The sequence below is a fragment of the Arachis hypogaea genome, chromosome 7 (genome assembly GCF_003086295.3).
Source record: "Arachis hypogaea cultivar Tifrunner chromosome 7, arahy.Tifrunner.gnm2.J5K5, whole genome shotgun sequence".
In the NCBI taxonomy this organism is placed as follows: domain Eukaryota; kingdom Viridiplantae; phylum Streptophyta; class Magnoliopsida; order Fabales; family Fabaceae; genus Arachis; species Arachis hypogaea.
Genome location: NC_092042.1, coordinates 2,602,845 through 2,625,417, shown reverse-complemented (window position 1 = coordinate 2,625,417; position 22,573 = coordinate 2,602,845). Strand labels below are relative to the sequence as shown.

Below are 22,573 nucleotides of genomic sequence, written 5' to 3'. Positions count from 1 at the left end.
TAAAATAAAAAATATCATGACCAACAAATTGATAAGAGTATAATTTATATATTTTTTTAGCAAAACAATTAATCATTTTGAAAATGAAGTGGTATAAATTTTTATAGTAGAATAATTATTTTTTATAAAAAATAATAAATACAATAAAATAATAGTATTAACCATTTTTTATTTTTTATTTTTATTTTTAAATTTCATTACAAAATAGACTTCATTTGAATGAAAGGCGATACATATATTTAATGTGTATATATGCTTACATTATAGCAAGGCTTCTCCTTTTTTGTCACTATTGTCTTCTTAATTTTTACTGTAAGGACAAAAAAATTTTGTCAATAATTCACTGGGTACACTAACAAGCACAAGCATGCACATTTTAATCAAGTGAATCAAAACGAGTAACTCCATTGAACTGAACAACATTCATGTGCTGAATAAAACGTGATAAACATTTAATCATTAATAAAAATATTTCTGCATGCATAAGGAATCAACTGAATAAAAAATTATATGAATGTGTTACCCAATAGTATGAATGTGTTACCCAATAGTATGTTTTATTTCAATTTTTTTTAATATATTGTGTAATAAAATTGTATATTTAAAAAAAAATCCAAACCAAAAATAAAACATCAATTAAGCTACTTGTAATACCTCAATAGACTCGACTTATAAAGAAAACTGAAAGTGTTTTAGCTTTGGTAATTATCTTTTAGTCTCCACATATTTTTTTGAAAAACATATGTATATGCAAAAATTAACTACTAAAATATATAAAATATTGATAATATTATATAATTAATAAATATTATTATTTTAGACTAATATTTAATTAATAATATTTATATTTATAAAAATTTATACACATGAAATATATAATTTATATTTATATTTGTAAAAATATACACACATAAATTAATATAACTTATAATTATATTTATTAAATTTTATATAAATAAATTAATAAAATTTATTTATTTAAAATAATTTAATATTTATATTTATCAATTGTTGATCAACATTATTAAAATTTATTAATCTTTAAAACTTTCTGTTAAAATATATATTAAAAGAAAAATAATACACGTATAGTATCAATTTTATTGTAGATTAAGTCTAACTAAATAAAATAATAAAGTTTGAGTGAACAAGTGAATCATAGTCATGAGAACGATTCTTTTGTCCATCTTAAATTAATTGAGAAAAAGAATTATATTTATATGTGTAAATTATCTATTAAAAATAACAGAATGATGATTAGTAATTAAAGCACGCGATTCTTGACTTTTCCCTCTTTGAAAATAGGTGACGACTAAGGACAATACCGAAGAATTAGGGTCATGGAAATTTTGGACAAAGCACAATAATAATAATAATAATAATAATAATAATAATAATAATAATAATAATAATAATAATAATATACTGTTAATTAATGATTAACAAAAATAATAAAAATAAAAGGTAGAAAACTAAAATAAACAATTCTTTTGTTCATCACTTTGCTGGCGGCGATCTTCTCTCTGCTTCCGTTACCGTTTTATTCTCTCTCTCTGTCTATCGATCGATCGATCTTCCAATAACTCTCAGCGTTTCTCACTCCGGTTAGGGTTCTTCCTTTCTCTATTCACCTTTTTTCTTACTGTTACGCACTTTCCGTTTTCTCTCTCTCCTTGCTCAGAGAATTCGCATTTGTGTTATTCTTCGACATTTGTTATTATTCCTGTTTCAAATTGTTAGTAGTTTTTTAAATCTACATCTAGAACATCTGGAATACAATCTGGCGCATGTTATTTCCTCTGGAACGAATTGGATCGAAGATATTATCTGTTGCGTGAATTTGCTGTTACGGCTAGTGATTTCTCAGCTGATGATGTTTGTTGAAATTGTTGGCTTTTTTTTCTTTTTGTGCGTGTGAAATTAGGTTTTAAAGTTGCCGCGGAATCATGCTCGGTGTCATAAGGCGGAGGGTTGCTTCTAGCAGCCCATATCCCATGGTGAGTTTTTCTCTTACTAATCTCTTATGATGAAATTTCAAATTCAATGGAGACATGGAGTGAAATGTGAAGGTAGTTGATCTGTTGATATTTTAAGTGAAACCTGATGTGATTTTTTTTTTCAGCTTTTAAGCCAGTCAGCACGGAAATTCCGCTCTGGCTCCTCAGCTGCTGCCAGAGTTTCCTCCATTGTTGAAAAGGAGGTAATTTGTCCCTCATATTGAGGATCCAGTACATGTGTTGTTCTGTGGTTCTTGGACAGTTTGAACTGTGAATTAGATCATAGTTGCTTCTCTGTAAAATTGGTTCTCTTCTGTGTTCTCTGAATTTTGTCCAAAATATGATTGGATATACAGATGGTTGTCCAATATTGATGAGGTGTGGTGAAAACTTGTTCTTACTGAATTAAAGTCAGTTAAGTCTGCTATTTCCATGTGGATTTATACCTTTATTGTTGAGTTGAGCTGCATGATTTCTGTCCAGCATGAATTTTACTAAAAGACTACAAAGTGTTGATTTCTTTGATCAATTGTCTTCAGTTTGTAGGACGTCTTATTATTAATGTTATCTTTTACTATCTGCCCTTATATTGATTGAATTATACTTTTACAGTTTTACCCAAAACAAATTTCTTTGAACATCTAATCTATAATTGTAGAGTGATTTACCTTTTATTGATAAGGTGTGTTCTTTATGCAATTTTTACCTTCACAGAATGTGGATTTTTTTGTTTTCAGGCAATCTTTATTACCTGGAGCCTTAATTGTTTGTTTGCTCATTAGTTATATCCTTGGATGGTTCTTACTATTATTTTTAATTTTGTTGAACAGGTTTCATTTCATTCAGGACACTATGGGAATGTCCGGAACTTCTCTCACATGACACCTGGTAAGTTTCGGTGCATTTTATATTTGGAAATGCTTTAACTAGTGTCATTTTAAATTATTTATTCAAATTTGAAATTTTGTATCATCAATGTTATTGCTTTTGCAGGGTGCTGGGTCAATGTAAAACCTATGAGGTTAGTGACTTCATTTATTAGTCAGAGGCTTTAATTATTGCTTTAAGATTCTATTTTGTGGATGGAAATTAGGTCAAGCTGGAAATAGCAAAATGAGTCTGCAGTCTACACTGGGCATGCACTTAGGGTTTGATTATTACAGGGACTAAATGTAAGGTGGCGAGTCAATTAACCTTTGGAAGATCAATAACGTTCTTATGCTTTTTGGAAAAAGGCTAGGATGAAAAAAATATTTTGAAACTTTTCTGTTTCCTATCAGAACAAACTTTTTTAGAACAGGAAAAAATGACAATTAAAAAATATTTCCGTAAGATGGAGGTGTGGCATTGTTTTTCAACACCAAAATTGCCTTAATTTTTCCTTATGAGTGATGGTAAATCTGCCTCTGGAATAATTTCTTTGCTTTCCTTGGTTTTATTCATCCCTTTATTGTATGTTGTTCATGCATGCCAGATTATTATTCCCAAAACATGTTTCAAGTATTTGTCTTACATCTTAATGTTCATCTACTTGATTATTTTCCCCTGCTTCCTTCCTCTCATAGTTATAGAAACTGTCCTGATTAACCTGTTGTTATGTAGGGAGGTTTTTTGTCAAGAGGCTACCATGCAAACATGGAGGCGTCCATTTTCATCAGACAGTGGTGAGATTATGTGACTATCAGTTTCTCTCATTTAAGTTGCATCTATAGTTTGTGCTTCTTTTATTCGTGGTGGGTAACTGCACCTGTAAAGAGGAGTATTCTTTTGAGGAGGAGGAAAAGGGGGGGGGGGGGATATGATGGAATTGATTTAGTGAATACTATATTGCAGTGGTTAGGAACAATTCTAGAGTCCCCCAACTCTTCAGAACTCATTAGTCACTTATTCTCTTACCCTAAAGTACATTACTTAATATAACATCTGAGTAGTTTTGTTTCTGTGCACTGTATCAATTGGGCATATCTCAAGGAATTTGGGAGAATCTAATGTCTAGGACCAACATGGTCCTTTTTGTGAAAGAAGGAGTTTTTTAATGCAGGGCTTAATGCTTTGTTTTTTAATTATCCAGTTTTGTTTTTTGCTTTTGCTTTTATTTCCCCCCTCCTTGAATGCTCTTATTTTAACACATCTAATGTTGTTTATATTTGTGATGAAGGAGATAATGTTGATGTTGTGGTCCCTCCTTTGGCTGAATCTATTGCTGATGGAACCCTGGCAAAATTCTTGAAGAGTATGCTAACTTGCCTCTTGTATTATATTATAGGTGACATGATCGAATTATTTTTAATAGTTCTTGTTAATTTACCGCCATGTGTTCTGTTTTGGTGGGAACAGGGCCTGGTGACAGGGTTGCTGTTGATGAACCAATAGCTCAAATTGAAACAGATAAGGTTATTTGGGGAAATATGCAAATCTTCATTAATGATTTTGGTGGTTATTAGTGGATCAAATTTTCTTTATCTCTAAATAACTAATGCTATATATTTTCTATTATTCCTGAATTAGGTGACAATTGACGTTTCTAGTCCGGAGTCAGGTGTGATTGTGAAGGTAATGTGAAAGAGATTTATATTGTTTTTATTTCTGACTCTCACTTAAAATGATATAAAGCAATATTTTCTCTCTCGTTAAAATTGGCATTTTTGGTTCTATTTAATGATTTGCAGCTTCTAGCCAATGAAGGAGATACAGTTGAGCCAGGTAACAAGATAGCAATTATTTCAAGGTCTGCCGATGCTACTACTCATGTTGCTCCATCCGAGACTACATCTGAGAAAGCTGCTCCTCAGCCAACTCAAAAGACCAGTGAAGAGAAGAAAGCGCCTAAAGCTGAACCAGCACCTGCTAAAGAGAAACCCAAAGCACCCCCTGCTCCAGCGAGGCCTGCTGGTGCACAAAGTTCTCCTACTGAGCCACAGCTTCCCCCTAAGGAAAGGGAAAGACGAGTGAGTCACTCTGAATGTTTTGTTATTCATATGTTGATATGCCTAGCTGGTTATGTTTAAAAATTATGCATGCTGTCTTGATGGTTTCATTCATTATCAAAGGTTCCTATGACAAGGCTTCGTAAACGTGTTGCTACCCGTTTGAAAGATTCCCAAAACACATTTGCCATGTTGACAACATTCAATGAAGTTGATATGTAAGTTCTGTTTATTTTGAAATTATAGCAAGCTTTCAATTCTGCCTTGGTTTTAAGATTTGTTGTGTGCGCATAATTATTCTGTACCATTATTTACCAATGCATCTTTTGAGTTAAAATTTGTGCACTGTGTCAAAAGCCCATATGCTATTTATATTTAAGTCACTTTGTAAGTTTTGATATGATAGTATAGGACCCGTGGGGACATGCCATTGATTGGATTTGTAAAGGACGAGGGAATTCACTCTTATGTTGACCTAACATAGTGCGTTTTGATTGTTTATTTGTTTGAATATCAATTAATGATGGTGTTTGTGCTTGTTATGGCCTTACATTTTAGATTACCACTGTCTGTCTTTCCTGATTGATTGCTTTTAACTGCAGGACTAACTTGATGAAACTCCGTGCTGACTACAAGGATGCTTTTGTCGAAAAGCATGGAGTCAAGTTGGGACTTATGTCCGGGTTTGTCAAAGTATGTAAATTTCTGATCTTGGTGCAAAAAGCATATGGGCTTTTGACATCTATCCTCTCGTACTTATATATGGGTTTTATATCAGGCTGCTGTCAATGCTCTCCAACATCAGCCAATTGTAAATGCAGTCATTGATGGGGATGATATCATATACAGAGATTATATAGATATCAGCATAGCTGTTGGTACACCAAAGGTTGTTATCAGTTACCTTAACGTTTCCTTTTACTTTGTTTCATTATGTAGAAACACCTTTGTGTTTGAATGTGCTGCAATTTTGTATGAAACTTCACTGCCTTCTACTAATGGGCTTTGTTAATTCATTTTGTTATGGCTGGTTAACTGAATGTTTGGATTATTGAGTTAAATTTAATAAGTATATATTGTCTATTTGAAATTTTTGCTTGGCTACGAAAATTATCACCTTGCCTGTTTTGTTTGAACTACAATTAATATTACTTTTTGCTGTCTCAGGGTCTTGTTGTGCCAGTTATCCGCAATTGTGATACCATGAACTTTGCGGATATAGAGAAGCAGATCAATGCTTTTGCAAAGAAGGCAAATGATGGAACTCTATCAATTGATGAGATGGCTGGAGGCACACTCACAATATCTAATGGTGGTGTTTATGGAAGCCTCTTGAGTACCCCTATCATTAACCCTCCTCAGGTTTGAAAGTTTTACTACGCTAGCAGTTATTAATTGTTATGTCTCTTTCTTTCGTGCCAATCTCTATACATATATATTGAAGTTGTTCCTATAACTATGATTGATACTAACAATTGATTGCTTCCCCAAATGACCCCTATGGGGGGCCTATGTTTGATGGCAAAAAGTAGGGGCAACCAAGGGCATTTCATGCCTTATATAATGATAAGGGCCTCATTTTTTTCTCTTGTAACTCGTGATAAAATTTGCTCTAAAAGCAGGACCGATATTATTCAAAATTACCAAGCCAAATATTCTTGATTATTCCTTTGGTTTAGTTAAACTTAGATCATTGTTGTTTATTCTTAAAAAAATATTATTATGCCTAATATTGTGAGGAATTTATTTGATGAAGTATATGTCTTATATAGAAATCTCATGCAATAACCATTTTTGGCAGTCTGCAATCTTGGGCATGCATTCCATAGTGAGCCGTCCTATGGTGGTTGGAGGAAATGTTGTCCCAAGGCCTATGATGTACATTGCTCTAACGTACGACCATAGGATTATTGATGGAAGAGAGGCAGTGTTCTTCTTGCGACGCATCAAGGATATCGTGGAGGATCCTCGCAGGCTTCTGCTCGACATATAAAATTGCGTCTCAAACTCGTCGGAGTAAAATTAAATACATTTAAAAAAATGCAAACACCATAATATTTACCCTCATGTTTGTGCGGCTGGCCATTATTTATCATTTGTATTGAGAAAACTCCTTAGGAAGATGTCCCAGATTCTCTCATGCTCATTCATCAGGTTTGTGTTGTTTCTTCCCTCTATTCCTCTCATTCAATGAGAAGAGGATCATAGCTTTTGTCTCATTATATGAAACCACCATGAACTAATTGTACGGGTTATCCCTAGTTAATAATGTGATTTTGCCACAATCATTTTTCACTTCATCGAAATTTTCAGATTGATCACATTATGCATCTTGATTGTTTGAAGCAGTGGGTCTTGAAGTCTTGATGATATACTTAAATCAAATATTTTCCCTTCAACTAAATGTAATAATATTTATAGAAGTAAAGGAATGCAAAATGATAAGTGTTCCCTCAAATAGTGAAATGAATTTCATAGAAGCAATATCATGCGAGATTTAGTTTACCTATTAAAACTAAATCCTTGGCATGAAAGCAATATGAGCATCCTTATTACCTATTAAAACTTTATATTCTATTCTAATACATGATTTGGTTTGATACCCTAGTTACAAGAATCAATGAAATTTTAATGTATTAATTAGTATATTAAATTTAATCGTTATATATTTTAAAAAAAAATAGTTACAAAAAATATTTTTTTTTTCTCGATCTGTTTATTATATAAAAATTTTCAAAAACATGTGCTTACTAGTCACTAGAAAGTAGAAACACTAAAGAGTTGTCTTTGGCCAAATCTTAGTTGATTAGTATTTATGAGGATGTTTAGGAAGGCGTTTAAATATGATTTTTAAATATGATCTTAATAATCATCCTAACTTATAAAAAATGTTTTATGAATATCAGAAACCAATCGCCAAATTAGTTAATTTATTTTTTGTGTATATTTATAAATTATATATTATTTTACACATCTTTTTAACAAAGTAAGCAACTACTGAAACAATTAAAATTTTTACAACACAATAAAACTATTCATAGCAGAACAATAAAATGTTTTTATAATATAATCAAATTTTGTATCAATTTTTATATATACAAAAGTATTCAATGTTATATTTTTTTATCTTTTATTCCAATTTTAATTATAAATATAATTCTAGTTCAATTATATTAGTTTTAAAATTTAATTACAAGTATGAATTAAATATGATTATATTATTTTTAAAATTTTGAAGTTTGGCTATAAATTGATATTTGTTCTCTATTCAACAAACTTTCTCTTTTTATAAACAAGGTTAAAAAAAAAAGAAATTACGTTTAATTATTCTTAATATTTTAAGTATTAAAAATAAAAAAATTGATATTTGTAATGTATTAAATTATTAATCCGAAAGATTATCGAAGACGCCATGCCGCCATAACCCCTTTTCTTTTTGAAAAATCCCTCCTTTTTTGGACTCAATAACTTCTTCGATACACCATTCATCATTTTCTGAGCTATTTTGCTTGATCATTGGGATCCTTCTCTTTTTTCATCTCACAAAGGGAAAACCAAAATGGTAATAGAAGATTCCAAAAGATTCTGCTTATTCGAGTCTCTGAATACAACAATGGTTGATGAAGGTGGAAACAACACTGTAAGAGTGGCCAATTTCCTCAAGCCATGTGCAAAGAACACCGGCGAAGCCACAAGATTCCCAACGGTTTCTGTGCCGCCGCGTAACGGAGAAGAGGTGCATCCAGCTGTTCAGTTCAAAGGGTGGAAAAATCCTCAGAGGAAATGGAACGATTGGATTGAAATTATGGCGGGAAAATACGGATTCATGTGGAACCAAACAGGTATATGCGATGCTATTTTGAGTTCTATGTATAAGATTCAATGTAATCAAAGTTTGATTCTTGGAATTGTTGAGTATTGGTGTATAGAGACAAATACTTTTGTTTTTCCATGGGGTGAAGCCACAATCACCCTTGAAGATGTCATGGTTCTTGGTGGATTTTCGGTCCTTGGCGAGCCGGTGAATCTTCCTCTCACCGGCGATTTGGTTGCGATGGAAGCTGAGATGTTACGGCTTTCGAGGGAAATGGATGGTGGAAAATCAAGGAGAGACCAAAGGACATGGATGAAGTTTTTTATGGAGGAGGGGCAAAGTCATGATCTTGAGCATGTAGGTTTTCTCTCCCTGTGGTTGTCAAGATTCGTGTTTCCCTCGCTTCCCTACGAGGTAATTGCGACGCGTGTCTTTCCAATTGCGATTCGCCTGGCTCGAGGGACAAAATTGGCTCTGGCCCCTGCTGTTCTAGCTGGTATCTATGAGAGTTTGAGGTTGCTTAAGCAACAAGTAACCTCTTCTTTGGGTGAATCCGTGAAGGCTCTAGGCCTATTCCAACTTGTGCAGCTATGGGCTAATGAAAGGTTTTCGATTTTCGGATCAAATTGTCCCATAGAACTAAAGCCAGGGGAGCCTAGAGCTGCAAGGTGGCATGGAGTGATATCGAATGCTAATGGCTGCCCAATTTCGTCAGCTTTGAAATTTGCAAGGAGTTTCCAATGGCGTCCTTATGCTGCTGATTTGAAAAATTGGTGTTTTGTGTCCCCTTACAAGGACAATGAGCAATTTGTTCATGTTGCTTCAAACTCGAACGACGAGTTAAAGTCCTTTGGGCAGTGTTTGTTTGCAAATGAGCTTGTTGGTTTGGGAGGTTGCATTGAGAAGTATATGCCGAACCGGGTTGCAATGCAATTTGGCTTCGATCAACATCTTCCTGGTGATTTTGCTGTTATGAACTCAAATTGCAGGGAAAATTTTATGTTTTATGTTCCTTCAAGAGCTTACAAGCCTTGTGTGTCATTGGAGTACCTCAACTGGTGGCGAGCATCAAAGGTGAATCAAGAGAAAAAAGAGGGTGAGATCAATGGAATGAGGTTGAACTTCAAGGATGATGAATCTTCTCAGATTGATCGTATAAAAAATGTGGTTGGAGATTTTGCAGGATTGCTTAGTGATGAAAAAGGGAGAGTAAAACTTGCTAAAGGAACTTTATGCAACCCTTTGGATGTTGAAGCCTATGCATGCAGTATTGTAGGCACTTTGTCTCACCCTATTGATGTTGATAAGTACATGTAGGAGTTCTCTTTTTGTTCTTTTTGTTCTTTTTGTGGGTACTATTTAATGAAGGACTAGTGACAGGCTTGGAAATTGGGTTAAGACTTTTCACTCTTGTATATTCCCAATCAAGTTTTAATTAGAAATTGGAGGCTTATCTAGATTCGAGAGTAAATATTCTAAAACTTATTGGTATGTTTATGGATTCAGTTGTTACAATTATATTGCTATTTTATCATTTAAAATGCTCTTTGGTAATATTGGTTTGTGAGTTAAACCAAGGTAGCATCATTTTGTTATAAACCCCACTTATGTACTAGTTATACTATATTTTGTGGCTTAGATGTGTTTCACAGATTGAATTAAGTTCATATTTACACATGCATAACTTAAATCTTTGAGATAAGCATATGGGAGGATCAACCAGGCAGCATCCATCACCAACCCTATGTGCCGAGCAGACGGTGCCAATCCCAAGAGGAGGGGAGGACAGGTATGCGACGAGCATCTTTCTGAGCAACTGAATTATCCGAGCAACTGAATTATCCGAGGGACAGACGGAGAACTAAGACCACATCTCAGTCACATGCACTGCAGCACATGCGCATGGGCCAATTGTTATGTGATTAACAATTGATCTTCACTTTAAATAACAATTTGTAAAAATGAACTCTACATTGTTTGTGTGGTTTGATATGTGCATTCTATTTTAACTTTAACTGGGTTGTTTTCCTATCGATAAGAATTTATATTCAAAACAAACCAATTCATTAAGTGGAGTTAACTCTTGAATGTTAATGAACCAAATTATCATTTATAGGATATGGTATTATTGCTGGACATGAAACTCAGGTAGTGGCTTTGCATATTGGAGAGTATAGCTACTACAAGTAAACATCATACATCATAACATGCAAGAGAGAAATGTCACAAATCCTTATTAATAATAGGCAAAAGGTAGGTCCAAGAGATAGAAGAGAAGATGGTAAAAATTCCTTAATCTAAGTCACCATGAAAAGAAAAAAGTATGGTAAATTTTACAAAAGTCTATAAGATTTCTGAGAGATGCAAAGATTAGAACAAATTTCTCAGTACAAACTACATCTCAAAAATGTGTGCCTGTAAAAACAAGATCAGATTCGGACTTCTATACCTTCCTTCAACAAATGCTCTTTTACAGTTTGAATAGGCACCTGTAATTAAATGGCAAATAAACTAGGATCAAATTCTATGACTGAATAAACATGCTTGACTAAACATTCAGTCATTGTTGTTTGAAATTATGAATGGCCATAAATGTTCATGAAGCGCGTATAAACAAGGGAATCTGTACCTCCTTTCTGTGAAAAATGCCGGCAGCAAGCGCAGCAGAAGCATTTGTTTTCGCGAACACCTCAGAGAAGTGCTCAGCGGCACCGGCACCACTACTTGCGATCACCGGGATACTTACAGCATCTGAGATCAACTTAACTAAATCTATATCAAATCCTTTTCCTTGACCTGAAACATTTACAGAAGAGAAGAGTACATTAGAAGACAGGAAGCAGAATTTGTGTATAACTAGGCTTAAAATATATCATCAAATTATCCCAAAAGCTAATAACTTCGGGGAAAAATGAAGAACTGAAGAAGGCAAAGAAGAAAAAGTAAACTAAAGTCATTGTTTTTAAAATTGAATAAAACAAACCAAATAGGTTATACTTCTCAACTTCCATTTATCGAAAAAGTGGGAAAATAAAGAAAAACCAAATCAAAGAAAAAATATTCAGCAGGAACCAATTAAACAGAGAGTTAGATTGACCATCACAGTCTATGCAGTTGAGTAGTATTTCTCCAGCACCAAGTTCTTCAACTGCTTTCGCTAACTCATAAGCACCTATCGGCCGGCCTTCTCGCCCTCCATTTACCTTTGCACAAACAAAAGTAACTATTAAGAACGAGGAGGACAATGGTACCTTGGGATGAAAAGATCAAATGATTTCATCAACATTCTTTCCCTTTAATGATGTTTCAAGATCTCTATAAATTACAATCTCATGACAAGATGGCTAGTTTACTCAACAAGTTTAGTAATTCAAAGCGAAGATCATTTATTGAGAAAAAAAAAAAAAACCGGAAATATTAAATGAGATAACAAGGCTTACTGTACACTGATACCAGGCATATTCCTCTCCATTTGGACCTAAAATCAACATAAAAAGGGATTCAAACACATAATATCTATTCACTATAAGATGGATGTTTCTGAGATTATGGATGTATATAGAAGATCAGAGATATACATCACAAAATAGAAAATACGAGGGAAAAAGAATGTTTACCTCGATTTGACACCCTTATAGTCTTGAACTGAACATCTGTGGGATTCTTTACATACACCCTACGAGGATCGATACTAACCACCACTGCCTGCACAGTGAAAATTGACCATTACATTATACACAATTATCTCCATACGTGCATCATACTCACTCACGGAGGAATATCACTTTGGCAAAAGGTTCTTAATCTATCATACCTACAGTAAAGAGAAGAACTTGTTATCTTACGAGGATGAGATCAAGAGAGAATGTAAGACATGCATATATCAACTACCAGATGTTGACTTACCTGATTTCCGTAAACTCTGGAAATCTGCTCTAAGCTGGTCTTTCCAGTTTTCACCTAAAAGACCACAAACACCATATAAGAGGTCAACGCAAACTATCAATGTCTGTGTGCGCGTGTGTGTGTAAGCACATATTATTAGAAAAAATTAATGGGTTGAATTCCATACTCCAGTTCTCAGATATTCTTCTGCAGCATAAACTGCATCACTTCCAATGGATATCTTATCAGCTCCGGACCTAAAATATTCTGAGGCAACTTCCAAACTAGTGTAGTGCCTAAGAGAACAATTATTAGGATGAAAATCTTAATTGATAATCAAATCAAAAGGAAATATATAGCTTGAAACTCGAAAGTATAAACACCATATTGACTACTAAACATACCTGCCATTTGCATCTGTAAAATCTCTAATCCCACCCCCAACTGTCAAGGGTACAAAAACATTTTCTGATGTGTATTTCAATACCTATGAAGCATGGCAAGCATGAAAATACATTGTGGATGTTGGATAAACTACAATTTGAAACAAACTCATTGAAAATTTTCAATTTTTTTTTTGCGTTTCACAAACCTGCAACATTGGCAAGTCGCCAAGAGGGAAGTCACGAAAACCAGTAATATTTAGGAAGCTAACCTGCAATTAAAGGGTGAGGTTCAATTAGAAACAAAATTCTTCATAATAGGTGTATTGAATGGAAAGGTAAAAGGCATACCTCATCAGCACCATCTAAATAGTACTGGCTAGCAAGCTCAACTGGTTTTCCAAGATTCCTCACCTAATATTACAAAGATCATTGTTAGGTAATGAAAATAATCTTATTCCCGAATGAGAAGAAAATCCAGATGCTGACTGCAGAAAATTTAAGAGCACTTGAATTGATTTTGTAGAAGATGCTCCTATCTTTTTTGTTTAGAATGACGCACAAGTTATGCTCCTATCTTGAATATAGATATACCAAGACAAGAAACAGATATACAACTATGCAAGAGGTTTGACTTCAAGACTATACTCATAAGCAATTCAATGAAAGGCCAACGATTAGCCGTGTCTTTGCGTCAGGACAATAAAAAGATTATTTGAATAATTGATTGAAGTTTATAACTGGTTTTCTTTTTTAATGAATTATATAGAAACAATGTCATGAGTTAAAACAATTATTAGAAAATGTATATTATCTAGCATACCTCCTTCTCATTTGTGTTTTCTCTTACATCATACTGGTCTCCTTTGGTTACAACAAGGTCTCCCTTATCATTTGCCCTCACATCGAGACAAGCAATCACCTTAACAAGGCAATGATTTGTTAGCAAACCAAAATAACAAATGACACCCAAGCAAAAACATACTTGAAAAGAAGTTTCATGAAATTACCCTTTGTGCAAGTTTTGAGGCTTTCCCTTCACCAGGCTTCTGACTTCAAATGAATATTATAAATGATTAGCTTACCATAGGTCACAATAACAGTATTAACAGATACAAAAAATGAGTATCAAGAGTTGTACGAAGGCCACCTTTGTCATTTGCGACTTTGGATACAAAAATCTCCTCAAAATAGAAAGACCAACATCTGAAAATTCATTTGAGGAATTAGTAGAAAATTAAGACAGCTCATGAAAAAATTTTAAAAACTTACCCATAAATTTTAAAAACAATACTCTTCTAGTTCCAACAAAAGATTGCTAGCAACACACACACACACCCCACACACATGACTACTCTATTTTCCCCGAAAGAATATTAATGCATATAGTATACTAAAAACTTCACAAAGAGCAGCTGAAAACTAGAAGATCAGAAAATGGTAGATAAAACTTACCTCCACTCTTTTCTGGATGGAATTGAACTGCATGCACATTTCCTCGTCTAATAGATGCTATAAATGTATCACCATAGTTGCAGGTGGAGGAGACCCATTCTTTGTTGTTATCAGACTGAAACAGAATAAGATAACCGTGTTTACTTAAAACACTCACAAATCTTCTTTTTGTTCCTTTACTTTTCTTTCTTTTTCCCCCACCAATAAGTAACAGTCGAAAATCATGAAATGGAGATTGTAAAGGAAAGCATAACATACAGGCATGGCACGGTAGGAGTGCACAAAATATACATGACGTTTTCCAACATCATCCAAAATTCCCGAGTCCTTTGTAATGTGTAAAGCATTCCAGCCAATATGCGGGACTCTAAAACCATTTGATGAATCAAATCGCCCAACAGTTCCAGGGATCAGGCCAAGACCCTTTACTGAGTCACACGTAGAGTTGTCAATTCCCTATTTCACTAAGATTATTGAAAATAAAGGCAAATTGCCTTTTGCAGTATCCAGAAAGCTAGCTTTCTGTGTAATATCTATTAACATTGCCTCCCATAATTCTCTCCTTTTATGATCAGACCACATTAAAATTAAAAACAAAAAATCAGCTGAGAGATTTATAGCTGACCTGGTCCATTCTCCTCACTGGATTCGAAAAGTAGTTGAAGTCCAAGACAAATCCCTAAAAATGGGCGATCCTTTTCGATATATGCACACAATGCTTCAGCCATTCTGCAGAAACATGTTATCACTTGATGGTTGATACTAGAAAGAAAATTTGGAAATTTTGACCTAAATGGGAAGATAGACTTTAGGGTGCAAGCGCTAAAAATCTAAGCTAAAATTTCCAAATTCAGGAGTTTATGTATTTCCAACTTGTATACCCTCAAAATCTTTAACCTCATCCTCTTAGGAATTAGTACATCATTTCATCTGTAAACCCCACTACATAACTTCTTTTTGCATAGGCAGCTAGCTCATGGTGCTAATGTAGACAATCTTAATCCAACAAAAGACAATGAATAACCAAATTGTTACCACAGAATTCAACTACTTTAACTAGCAAACAATCAATCCAGCTACAACCATAGTAGTACCATACTACTTGAACAGACAAAATATAACAAAATTAAAATAAAAGGAACAGAGAAAACAATACCCTGTCTTGTTCAAGACATCCATGGCATTGCCGAATGCTCCAACACCAGGAAATATAAGCCGGCTAGCATTCAAAATGTCTTCTGGAGTTTGCACCTAACATTAACAACAACAAAAAGTTATCTTTTTTTTTTTTTCCTCTTCAGATTCTAGAGTATAAATCTACCAAATGAAAGCAACCCCATTAAGAAATGGTATAAAAATTTTACATCTTTGATATCAAAACCAAGGTGCTTGATAGCATTCCTAACGCTTCGAACATTGCCAGCCCCATAATCAAGCAGAGTCACCACTGCACCACAGAACAAAAGTCAGAACGGTAATGATAATAAAAATTGAAAATTTTACATAAATCTCAAAAAGGGTATCCATGAAAAGAGAGAGAGCAGACCAGAATCACTGGTGGAAGAAGAAGAAGAAGCACGAACAGAGAAGCTTCTTGAGTAGCTGACATTGGTGGAACGTGAGGATTTTATGAATGAAGGATTTTTATGAAGAAAAAGGAACGAAGAAGAAGAATATGAAGGGAGAAAGACGGTGGGTCGCGAAGCAGAGTAGAAATGGAATGGCGGCGACTCCATTTCTGGGTGTTGGAGCTTGCTGACTCTGACGCACACACACTGTATCACTCTTTCTCTGTTCTTGCTCTGATTCTCTCTTACTCAAACCAAACGCCGTCGTTTTCTTTTGTAAGCCTATGGATCTGCTGTTCAACTTTTACAAAAAATAAATTTAATAATTTTTTTTTTAAAATAAAAGTAATTTTATGTTTTAATATTTAAATAAAAATATTTTTTATTTATTAATTATATTTAAATATAATAATATAAAATATTATTTATTTATTATATTAAAAATATTTTTAAATAATTTTTTTAAAAAATATAAATGATAACTTCTACAAAAAAAATATTTTTAATTTTTTGGTATTTATATTTTTACTGTTAAACTTTTACAAAACACACTAAAAAAAGATATTTTTACAATTAATAATATTCAAACAAACTATATATATATAAAAACAAAAAGAGAGTGGCATAATTGATAATATCTTCTTTGTGAAATTTAAAAATTTTTCTTTTATTTTATTTATTTTTTTTATGTTTTTTATGATATCTTCTAGTTCGACATATCAAAAACTAATCCAACTCAGATCTAAACTCTATTTAATGGTTTGCTACTCACCAATAGATTACAAGATGTAAAAGACGGAATTAAAAAATAATAATATTTTATTAAAAATATCATTTTAGTAATTTTAGGCTCAAGCTCTATTTTCTCTACTTTTTTAAAATATTAATCTAAAATAATTTGTTTTTATTTTAATTGGCTAGAATTTATATAAACATAAAAAATAATTAATTACATTTACTTTTAATAAGTTTCAAAAATATTTAATTACTTTTCAAGTATGCTCATAAAATCTATTAGTACTCAAGTTTATTGTGTTATCTAATAATAATAATAATGAGTAATAGGTTGAAGAATATGTTGGAAAGGAATACAATAGATTAATCAAAACAATAAATTAACTATTATATTTTGAAAAGTGTTAGGAGGTCAATAAATTTGTAACTTGTAGTCATTAATTAGTTATCATTAGTATTTTTAATAATATAATATTACATCTAATAGTATAAAATTATTTATTTTTATTTTTTTTTTGCTGGTTAAGTGCTCGCTAAATTTTAATAAAATTCCTTGCTCCATAGACTTTCTCTTATATTTTTATACTCTCTGCTTAATTGAAAGCCAACATGCAAAGTTATCAAACACCATTGTCCTTGGATAATCAAGGTAACTAGGTAAGGTAATAAAAAAGAAAAGAAAACCAATCTTGAGGGTCATATTCAATTTTATTCTCATCAAGCTTGTTACCATTGATTCCTCATATTCAAAGCTATTCTCATGGAAGAAATAAAGCACAGTATAATTCTTTGCTTAACCTCTTAAGTCTCCAAAATCATCCATCATATAAAAAACTTAAGTACAAAAGAAAAGAAGGGTAAAATAAGAATAAGCATTTTCATTTCATAGAATCAACACTAACATATATCCAAACAAGTTCCTAAGCAAAGATGATTCATCTTTTGTTTGCACTTGTGATGATTGAAATGGCATTCATATTGATTCTATCTTTTGCAAATCCAATAAGAAAATTAGTGATCAAAGGGCTTGATCTCTTGAAACAAGGAAGAGGTCCATTGGTCACAAAAACAGTGGCAACAACAATGTTTGTTGTTTTTGGATCCACCATTTATACCATAACCAAAATCCAAAAGCGTTCAAGTGAGAGTGGTGGATTAATTAATCCAACTGATGAAGTTCTAATGGCACATAGACTCCTTGAAGCATCTCTCATGGGTAAATTAATTTTCCTGAAAAATATTATTTCTTTAATTTAATTTTTTGCCTTCTAATAATGTTTGTATATGTGTATTGATATCTGCTTAATTAGTTTCTTAAAGGTACACTTGGTAGGTTTAAATTAAATCTCATAAATTTCTCTCATTTTTTTAAAAGAAAATACTATGGTTAAATAGCTTTTTAGACCTTTAAAATTAATAATTTAATGATTTCTGTCCTTATAAAAAAGAAAATATTGGTCATGGATCAAAATGTTTCAAAAGTAGGTAAAAGTTTTATTGGAGATAGGTACTCATATTTTAAACCGTAAATGTAAGTTATTTAATGGGTTAATTACGATTTTCGTCCTTTATGTTGGGGTTAAAAAATTTTTTCGTCCCTAATTTTTTTTGTTTATAAAATCGTCTCTAAAATTTAACTTAATTTTTTGTAAAAAATGACGATTTTAAAACTAAATTAAATTTTATGAACGATTTTACAAGCAAGAAAAAGTTAAAGACAAAAAAAATTTTCAGTTCTTACTTTAAAGACCGATATCGTACTTAACCCTTATTTAATCTATACACATGATAATGAAATAAGTAGAGATTTAATTTATTTCACTTAATTGTGGAATTTTTTTCCCATTTTACCAAAAACAGTAAAAAAATACAGGGATGACAACCATAAATCAATGATTTTATATGTATTAAAAAATTTGTTTAACCTAAATTATGCCATAGACATGGTTCTTGGCAAGAAAAAGAATTTTGATATGCCACCAATAGAATAACATTGGATTGTTTGAAGAGGCTTCATATATATGTTATTAAGCTTCTCCTTAATTGGTATATTATTATTACATGATAACATAATACATTATGAATATATCATGAAATCATATGTTAAAATGAGGATTATTTTTTGGCAGGATTCTCTCTATTCCTTGGATTGGTGATAGATAGGCAACACTACTATACAAGAGAGATTTTTTCACTAAGGAAGAATTTGGAAACAGCAAAGAAGCTTAAATAATTATGAGAAGGGAGAGAAGGCCATAAATTATATTAAAGTTTATTTGAAGATGTATCATGTGTCCTTGAATGAATGTTCAAAAATTTCATAATTGAATTTCAGTTTGATAAGTGTATATAACTATGTCCCATTGGTGTTTGTAGTTAATAATAATTTGATTTATTTTACTTTTAGAATCTAGTGGATATGAATAAGTTTCAAATTAGAAGATTTAGTTTAGTAATGTATGCGCTCCCATATTCATATTGCTTACTACTTTGAAGAGTCTCAATCTTAAGACACCATTAATAATTACTTTACGTGAAGTTGATATATGAGAGTCGTTAGATGAAAATTTAGTCAAATCAGTTAAATCATCTAACAACTTTTAGATATCAACTTCACGTGAAGTCTACTGCACCTGAGTTTCTACCATAATTATATATTAACTATTAAACCACATTATAGGCACCAAGATCAAGCTCATATACACTCAATAGTATAACAAATTCAATATTATTTTTCCACCAATATATATAAGCATACAATAGCCAATTAAAATCAATAATAATGCTTCATCATGATTCTTGACCAACACTAGTACAAGATTCATAGCACAACATTTCATCAAATCTAAAAACAATAATAGGGAAAATAATTATAGATACCACTCATAATATTATTGTAGGTGGTCAAATGAGAATTTTAGGTAGATTTAATTTTTTTTTTTACTATGGAAAAAATATTGGTGGTTGTGATAGTGGTGAATTTTGCTCTGGAGGCAACACTGGCGGCGGCAATGGCAATGGCAATGGTGAAATTTGAGGCGGAGGAGGCGAAATTATTGGTGTCACCGGCGGCATCATTGGTGGAATAGCTAGTGGTGGAGAAGGCAATATTGGTGTCACCGGCGCCGGCGGCAAAATAGGTGTGACAGGTGTCCCAGGGACCGGTTGTTGAATAGTTGTACACAAACCATTAATGCAAAAAGTTCCAAAAGGACATATGTTACCACATCGACCACAATTAAAAGGACTTATATTTGTGTTTAGACACAACCGGTTACAACATTGGTAGTTAAATCTACATCTTATGCCACATAAACCGCAGTTGTCTATGTCGGAACTCACGTCGACACAAGTATTTTGGCAACAAAGAAGTCTCGGAGGAAACTCACCGGCGCTACACACCCACGGCCGTTGTTGGCAGTTGGTGATGGGTGGCAATTGGTTTGGTGTTGATGACATTTTGGTAACTTGTTCATTGTTCACTTCTTTTGGTTTTGTGTTTGCCTCTATTTTGGTTAGTAATAGAAGCATCAATGTGAGAAGGGCTAAAGACTTTGATTTGGGATTCATGTTTAAGAATTTATTGATTGGCATGGAGGTTAGGATTTGGAAGGTGTATTTATAGGTTTATTTCAAAGGTGATGACAACTTAGTTGCTTGTCTAACAATGTGGGATCACATGTTTTTTCTTGCATGGAAGACCAGCATTGTCTCATGCATTGGGCGGTGGACGGTGTGTCTTGGAGTTACAATGTTGCATCAATTGACTAACAAACATGATTTCATCATCAATTCATGTTTGGATTATATTATTACATTTCGGAAAAAAAAAATAAATGTTCAATTACTCTGCCGGTCCCTATAGTTTTATCGAATTTTCAATGAGGTCCTTATACTTTTTTTTCTTTTCAATTGAATCCTTATAATATATTAAATTTTGTAATCAAGTTCCTACTGTGACAAAAATATTAAAATTAGGAGAATATTCCGTTAAACAAAACAGATATACCTAACACTCAACTGAATAGTCTGTATAATTTAGTAGAATATTCCGTTAATTTCAACATTTTTGTCACGACAGGGACTTAGTTATAAAATTTGATCGATATGATATAAGGACTCCATTGAAAAAATAAAAAAATATGAACTTAATTGAAAATTCGATAAAATTATAAAGACCGGCAGAGTAATTAAATTTAAAATAAATTATAATTGTATTATTACATTTATTATAATATTCTGCCGTAATTTGATCTATATAACCGTTTTTATTGATCTTACATATTGACATAAAATTTTGTTGTCGAAAAAAATATATAGAACTAACTTTTAAGTAACCAATATTAGCTAATTTTTTTATTTATCGTAACATTATTTTCTTAACCCTCAGTTTTTAGAAAATTTAAGATTTAAAAATTAAAATTTAAGGTTTATAATTTAAAATTTAAAAAAGTTAGTTGATGTTGATTGAAAAATTGATTCATTAATTGAACTATGTTGATAAATAGCTGTTTGACAAAAATATAATACGTACACAAAAAATTAGCTAATATATATTTATACATAAATATGTGTTATTTAACTTATTTTTAATAATATTTTATATTTCATATCGGAACAGTTGATTTTTTTTGTATATTTAGAGTATTTACCTCAAATAACACACAAAGGTGTAGAAAGAATGGGTGAAAGAATGAAAATCATGGAGAGGTTAGCTTTATGCTATTCATAACACATTAAGAAAATCGTTGTCCTAACACATCATTTTCATTCTTGTCATATTATTGTTGTATGCTTGGATTGCATTAATTAAAAGCGTGTATAGCAGCTTTAAGACTACTTTTGTGTTGATGGATCCTCAAAATAAGGCATCTTACAAGGGTAGTTAAGGCTTTTTGCATTGGCATGATGCTAAAGCTGTGTCATGAATGTCAATGCATGAACTATAAGCATGGGATGGTTATAGTAACAGTAACACACATGAAATGGCAATGCATGCCTTAAGATAATGATCTCTTCTAGAACATTCATTATAGTTAGTACCCTGTTTGGCATTTGCACAACTATGTTGTCTCATGTGATATTGACTCTATATTTTTGTCCTATCTTAAAGAAAGCAAAAGTATGGTTAATCTTTATTTGATTTTAGTGAATATTTTAGAATGAGACCTAAAAAGCTTGTACAAAATTTTTTTGTGCAAATCATCTAGAAGTTCTCTTTTTATGTGTAATACTCAATGAGATTGTGTAGTTGGAAAAAAGAAAAGGCGCTAATAAATTAGCATTATGAAACTGGTGGATATAGAGGTGAATGACCGTAAATTTACGTGGTTTAGTGTAGTCGGATTGATAGAATGTTGGTGAGGTTGGTTTCGTTGTTATCATTTGGAGCACTTAGTTAAAAAAGAATGACAGAATCTTCAAGAATAAAAAAAAGGTATTGCAGGGTCGATTTAGAGTTACAAAAAGTGGAGTGATATAAGATGATTAGGAATTAGTTTATTTTATCTGTTCAGTACTTTTTCATTGATGTTCCACTTTGTTGTACTGAGCTTTTCGTTTTAAAAAAAAGTCTTACATATTTTAGGTGTAATAAAACGTTTTATACAGTCGTATAATCACATCTGTTAATTGAATGTATGTGTAAAACTACTACAGTGTATCAAAATTAAATTCTATTTTATAAATTAAATTCTATTTTATAAAGATGCAAATTTGATTGTAAACCCTAAACTTGAATAATATCAGTGCTTGAGAATCCATGGTTGAAGCATTTTTGTGGATGGACTTCAAAGGATCAGAACTTAAT

The 22,573-nt window shown here is 32.2% G+C and overlaps 3 protein-coding genes and 1 long non-coding RNA gene across 5 annotated transcripts; 3 read left to right on the top strand and 1 right to left on the bottom strand.

The window, feature by feature from the left end:
- Positions 1-1,459: 1,459 nt before the first annotated feature.
- Positions 1,460-7,224, top strand: LOC112701941 (dihydrolipoyllysine-residue succinyltransferase component of 2-oxoglutarate dehydrogenase complex 2, mitochondrial). Its single transcript, XM_025752765.3, has 15 exons — positions 1,460-1,604; positions 1,925-1,997; positions 2,123-2,200; positions 2,828-2,885; positions 2,991-3,018; positions 3,600-3,661; positions 4,156-4,230; positions 4,335-4,390; positions 4,506-4,550; positions 4,667-4,945; positions 5,048-5,142; positions 5,527-5,617; positions 5,703-5,813; positions 6,092-6,286; positions 6,726-7,224. Exons 2-15 carry the CDS (start codon positions 1,947-1,949, stop codon positions 6,915-6,917), a joined length of 1,416 nt encoding a protein of 471 aa, XP_025608550.1. The 5' UTR covers positions 1,460-1,604; positions 1,925-1,946; the 3' UTR covers positions 6,918-7,224.
- A 1,131-nt stretch (positions 7,225-8,355) lies between these two features.
- Positions 8,356-10,359, top strand: LOC112701942 (uncharacterized). The gene is made up of 2 exons (XM_072199911.1): positions 8,356-8,766; positions 8,854-10,359. The coding sequence occupies exons 1-2, from the start codon at positions 8,484-8,486 to the stop codon at positions 10,053-10,055; spliced, it is 1,485 nt and encodes a 494-aa protein (XP_072056012.1). The 5' UTR covers positions 8,356-8,483; the 3' UTR covers positions 10,056-10,359.
- Positions 10,360-10,959: 600 nt separating this feature from the next.
- LOC112701940 (imidazole glycerol phosphate synthase hisHF, chloroplastic) lies at positions 10,960-16,312 on the bottom strand. 2 transcript variants are annotated; one of them, XM_025752764.2, is made up of 19 exons: positions 16,008-16,312; positions 15,826-15,908; positions 15,618-15,712; positions 15,087-15,190; positions 14,720-14,889; positions 14,462-14,576; positions 14,157-14,212; positions 14,017-14,055; positions 13,830-13,928; positions 13,358-13,420; positions 13,216-13,278; positions 13,028-13,110; positions 12,811-12,919; positions 12,645-12,698; positions 12,356-12,443; positions 12,179-12,216; positions 11,836-11,941; positions 11,368-11,534; positions 10,960-11,227 (listed from the first exon to the last, which is right to left on the bottom strand). In XM_025752764.2, the coding sequence occupies exons 1-19, from the start codon at positions 16,195-16,197 to the stop codon at positions 11,168-11,170; spliced, it is 1,782 nt and encodes a 593-aa protein (XP_025608549.1). In that variant the 5' UTR covers positions 16,198-16,312; the 3' UTR covers positions 10,960-11,167. The 2 variants fall into 2 exon arrangements, with proteins under 2 accessions (XP_025608549.1, XP_072056011.1); XM_072199910.1 differs by having other exon boundaries at positions 14,017-14,052.
- A 1,298-nt stretch (positions 16,313-17,610) lies between these two features.
- LOC112703894 (uncharacterized) lies at positions 17,611-19,164 on the top strand. The gene is made up of 2 exons (XR_003154701.2): positions 17,611-17,980; positions 18,894-19,164. It is a non-coding gene; the product is annotated as an uncharacterized lncRNA (long non-coding RNA).
- Positions 19,165-22,573: the final 3,409 nt, after the last annotated feature.

Coding starts and splice junctions, on each gene's coding strand:
- LOC112701940 (XM_025752764.2), bottom strand. CDS start 16,197: ATGGAGTCGCCGCCATTCCATTTCTACTCTGCTTCGCGACCCACCGTC. Junction 15,909..16,007: donor TTCTTCCACCAGTGATTCTG/GTCTGCTCTCTC, acceptor TCTGTGGTGCAG/TGGTGACTCTGCTTGATTAT. Junction 12,217..12,355: donor TATAAGGGTGTCAAATCGAG/GTAAACATTCTT, acceptor TGTTGATTTTAG/GTCCAAATGGAGAGGAATAT.
- LOC112701941 (XM_025752765.3), top strand. CDS start 1,947: ATGCTCGGTGTCATAAGGCGGAGGGTTGCTTCTAGCAGCCCATATCCC. Junction 1,998..2,122: donor CTAGCAGCCCATATCCCATG/GTGAGTTTTTCT, acceptor TTTTTTTTTCAG/CTTTTAAGCCAGTCAGCACG. Junction 4,391..4,505: donor CTCAAATTGAAACAGATAAG/GTTATTTGGGGA, acceptor TTCCTGAATTAG/GTGACAATTGACGTTTCTAG.
- LOC112701942 (XM_072199911.1), top strand. CDS start 8,484: ATGGTAATAGAAGATTCCAAAAGATTCTGCTTATTCGAGTCTCTGAAT. Junction 8,767..8,853: donor ATTCATGTGGAACCAAACAG/GTATATGCGATG, acceptor ATTGGTGTATAG/AGACAAATACTTTTGTTTTT.